This window comes from Gavialis gangeticus, unplaced genomic scaffold (assembly GCF_001723915.1).
Source record: "Gavialis gangeticus isolate Ggan-Ray unplaced genomic scaffold, GavGan_comp1, whole genome shotgun sequence".
NCBI lineage: Eukaryota > Metazoa > Chordata > Crocodylia > Gavialidae > Gavialis > Gavialis gangeticus.
Window position 1 is genome coordinate 73,350,340 of NW_017729031.1, and position 4,581 is coordinate 73,354,920.

Below are 4,581 nucleotides of genomic sequence, written 5' to 3' on the forward strand. Positions count from 1 at the left end.
GTTGAATAACTGGAGTGTAATTATCCAAGTAAGCAACTTTCCATATTGGTCTTGTATCATATGTGTATGCTAAAGATTTGTACGCTGTGCTAATGTGCCTAAATGGTACATTTTGCAAATATTGATTTATTTGGCTTCCTTCTATCTCAAGATTCCCCCACCCTTTTTTTTTTTTTTTTAGAATGCCATGCAGATTGTTGGCTTTATGGATCATGAAACACAATCTGTCTTTGAAGTGGTAGCAGCAGTTCTGAAATTGGGAAACATTGAATTCAAACCTGAATCTCGAGTAAATGGTTTAGATGAAAGTAAAATTAAAGATAAAAATGGTAAGGTGACAGTGATGATGAGGCAAAATATTACTGTTGTTTAAATAATTTGTTCTTGCATTCTGCACCATGTACAGACACAGTGTTAATATGCATATATTCTAGTAGCTGAGGCAAATTATTTCCTTTAATTGTTTTGCACATTATAGGTAAAGCTTGGTGGAATCTTACAAGATGTTTCAATCAAAGTTTGGCATTTAGAAGAACGGATTTTTTCATAAAATTATTTTTCTTTGTTTTGTATGTTATTACATCTTTTTCTGAAATGTTAAATGGAAAATACTGGTTTACTATAAATGAATGGTATTCTTTGGTGGTTTTGTAGCCTGTGTGCATGTGTGTGTGGAGGGCACGGGGGTGTTCAATTTTGTTTTTTCATATTGCCATTCTATCTTAAGATCCATTTACTCCCTTGATATGTGGTATTTTTTTAAGTTGGTGGGGTTTTTAAAAATCCTGCTCAAGAGGATAGGAAGCCACTGAAAATGGTGATGGGAGGTGGCCGGGGGAGTGGAGAAGCCTCATTCTGAAAAACACTGACATGGATTAAACAAAATGTCTTTGGAATTTTTGTGGATGTTTTTAACCATCTCTAGTGGGTGGGAAACTGCTCCAAATTTACCAGATACTATTCTGAAAATGCTCTTCAGTTTTAAATGTAAAATGTTAAAGTTAAATGTAATAACTAAGTATATATAAGTGTGTGAAGAAGTTCAGTCAATATAAACAGTGATATGGAAGTGGTATTTCTATTCATACTCTGGGTTTTTGTTTTGTAGAGCTCAAAGAAATTTGTGAGTTGACAGGTATTGATCAGTCAGTGTTGGAAAGAGCATTTAGCTTCCGTACAGTTGAAGCCAAACAAGAAAAGGTCTCTACAACCCTAAATGTGGCTCAGGTAAAAAGAGATTCCTTTTGTTTTAAAGGGAAACAGTATGTTTGAAGTATGTTTTCTGCTTTGTAACAAAAGTAGAACTGCTGTTCACAAAGTACTTCAAACTAACACTAGCAAAACTAGCACTCTTCATTGTCTTTGATGCATGTTTTGAGTGTTTGACTGTGATTGCTGATGATTTTGTTTTTACATATGAGTCATGTCCAAAAGGAAAGAACATAGGAAGCTTATCTTACATCTTGTGCGGAAATGCGGTAAATGTAATATATCCTGATGTGGCAGACCGTCTTTTCTTTTTGAACAGTCAATTTAATTTAGCATGATTTATACCCACTGGACTGCTTGGAAATTTTTGCTGGTAGCATGAATAAACTCAGCGTGCCACACTCCTCCTCCTTTTTGTAATTTCTCAGCATCCCTCCCTTTCCTCTCTTCTTGCTGCAGCTACTGATATCAAATGCAAGCCAACTTGGGAGTTAGCACATGAAGACCATAAGATATTTTAGGAACAGGAAAAGGCCATCTGGTTGAACATGCCTCTCCTTATTCTTTGTTTATTTATTCCAAACTTCCTGCTTTTTCACCATAACCTTCAGCACTTCCTCTGCAACAAATTAAGGTGTTTCTTAAAATTACTTAGTTTCAATTACTTTCACAATGACTTATTACTCTTGCTATGGAATAGTTCTGGTTGAGTTTCCCACTAATGTCCAATGTTGTATTATCTCATTATAAGGCCAGGGTATGAATGTAGTCTGGACTTGGAGGTGTTATTTAAAAATAAATACATACATACAACTAATTACATGATAATTTTGCAAGTTACACTGAAGTCATCTTGAAGCTTATTGCTTTCTAGTAAGAATAAACTAAATTCCCTAATTTGTCTTTAAGTGAGATTCTTCATGACTGGTCTTCATTGGCTGGTACATCATCTGCCCTAAGGCAATAATATCCTTCTTGTGGTACAGTGACTCTTGCAGCACAGTATTCCAAATGAAGTGTGATTAGTAGTTTGTAGCATCTTGTCTCCTATATTTTATGCTTTGTTAGTACATTTTTCATCTTGCCCATCTTTTGTTGCTGATGTGCAAAGGGACAATGCTGGACAATTTGTTAATTTAGATTAGACCATATTTTCTAGCATGGTGTGGCAGGGCACCTTTGGTAGGCTTGAGTATGCAGCAAAGCAGCCTGCAGGTGACTGCAAAGCCAATCAGGGAGTCGCATGGCAACCTGGAGGGCCTGGCCATTGAAGCTGGGAGCAGGGCTGGCAGTTGCAACTGGGGAGCCAGAAGGTGAACATCTTCCAGCTGGAGTACTGCTGCTCCCAGAGCACGTGGAGGTCAAGGGTAGGAACAATAGGGATGGAGGAGATTCCTGGTCCTGGGGAGTGACCTAAAATCATACCCTGCTGGGGTTGGATGGTGTGGTAGGGCTGCCTATGGCAGGGTGGTCCCCATGAAAGTCCACACCAGTGTCTCCCTAGTGAAAGACAAGTATGGTGCGCCATAAAGCCTCAGCCCTCATGACCTAGTGGGTAGCCTTGGAGAGGGGACAGGCTAAGGGTCCAGGCATATCATCAGAGGCATGAGGCCCATGTGGCATAAGCCCCAGAAGCTCCAGTGAGGGAGTGGAGTAGAGGCCCAGTAGGGTGGAACAGTGGGATCAGGAGGGGTCCAGGATGACTATGTGGCCCACAAGCTCTGAGAGTGGGCACAGTGTTTGGAGGGGCCTGAGAAGGCAGACCCATATGAGAGGGAGAAGGCAAGCGGCTCAACAGCATACCCAAAATAACCTTGAGTGGCCCATACTGGGGCCAGGGCCAGGAAGGTCAAAGGGCAAAAGCGCCCACCATGAATGGTGGCCAGAGCCAGTTGCCTGGAGTCCTGACTGGCCTAGAGGCAAGGCCGTGGGTCCCAGAGGGGACCCACTGCTGCGAGGGAAAGGGGTCTAGGGAGTCTGCAGCCCTGAATGGTGGTAGAGGTTCGGCCGCATGAGTAGCACGGATCCAGGTCGGGGTCCAAATGTCAGCCAGGAACATAGTGAGGCCCAGTATGGAGCTGGAGCCATATAGGGATGCCATCTGCAAGGCATGGGACACAGTAAAAGGGAGCTGTGTATAATGCCCTTGGCATCAGGGCATTAAAATGGGCAGCCTCCCACCTAGAAACACCAATTCAATTATGTCAAAGGTGTGGCAGGAGAGTCAGGTGGGTGTACTGCCCTAGACAGGTGGGCGGGTCGACATTGTGACGGGCCCCAGGGATGGCCCCCTGTCACGCATGAGTTTGTCTCCTCCATATTAAAGGTATTTCTCTACTTTGAATCAGTACTTGCTTTCTTCTCTCTTATTTGCTATAAACAAGTCAAGAACAGATTGTATTGCTTGCTGTTTTCCTCATTTATTTTAATCATTATCATGAAGTCTGCTTGATAGTATCCTTTCTAGTTCAGAGAAGGAATCTAAATAGAAGTAGGAAATGTGTAAGGAGGGGAGAAGAGCAGTGGAGGGCAGGGCATTCTAGATCAAAATTCATATTTGGAGGTTTTTTAAAAAATTGAAAACTATTTTAAGGAGTGCTTGTCATTCCTCTCCTTTCCTTTTCCTTTTTTGTTCTTTTGTCCCTTCACCCTCTGACCTGTTTTCCTATTTCTCTGACTGATTTCAAAGTACAGAAAAGTCAAGATTATTACATACCTTTTGTCCAAAAATAATTGAGTTCATAGTCTCATCTCTTTAGGGAGGGGGCTTCTCAAGAACCTGTTTTTCAGTAGGAAAGCCCTGATCATGTATCAGGTTCACAGATTTAAGTTTTTACTACATCTGAAGTCCTCCTGGAATCCTTGGATGCCTTTTAGGTATATGAATATTCCTTAACACAATACCGTTAAACAAAAGACCAGATTTTTATTTTCTGTCTTGCTCTCAACTGAAATTGGAGTGTGGGTGTTCAGGGAAAGGTAGCTTTAAACCATACTTGTTCTTCCTAAATTTTTGGTTCTTTTGAGTCTGTCAAGCTGCTGGTGTAAGTGAAAGCAGATACTAGACTATTTTAAGTTATGCCCTGGATGCAAGGCTTATTGATCATTTAAGAATAGGAAGGGTATAGTGCTTTCTGGCCACAGCCCCTCCAGCCCTAGGAGAGATTGGGAAGGGAAATTGCATTAAGTGTTCCAGTAGCCCTTCTCTGGACAGAGAACTCTTGTCTACTGGGGAAATTCCTTGAAAGTCGCTTCCGTCCTTCTTATGGCACCTTTAAGAGACTGAAAAAAGTTCAGGGATTAGCCCAGTATTTCTAACACTTTTTTTTTTTTTTTCTTTTCAGAGAGAATATTTTTGTATATATCCAACTA

At 41.1% G+C, this 4,581-nt stretch overlaps 1 protein-coding gene across 6 annotated transcripts in view; it reads left to right on the plus strand.

Annotated features, from left to right (window-relative positions):
* The window catches only part of MYO1B (myosin IB), a 236,509-nt gene that overhangs the window by 169,435 nt on the left and 62,493 nt on the right, over positions 1-4,581 (plus strand). For all 6 annotated transcript variants that reach the window (XM_019523112.1, XM_019523114.1, XM_019523116.1 and 3 more), the window contains exons 10-11: positions 182-329; positions 1,109-1,227. In XM_019523112.1, the coding sequence (XP_019378657.1) occupies positions 182-329; positions 1,109-1,227 (267 nt within the window). The remainder of the gene's footprint in view (positions 1-181; positions 330-1,108; positions 1,228-4,581) is intronic.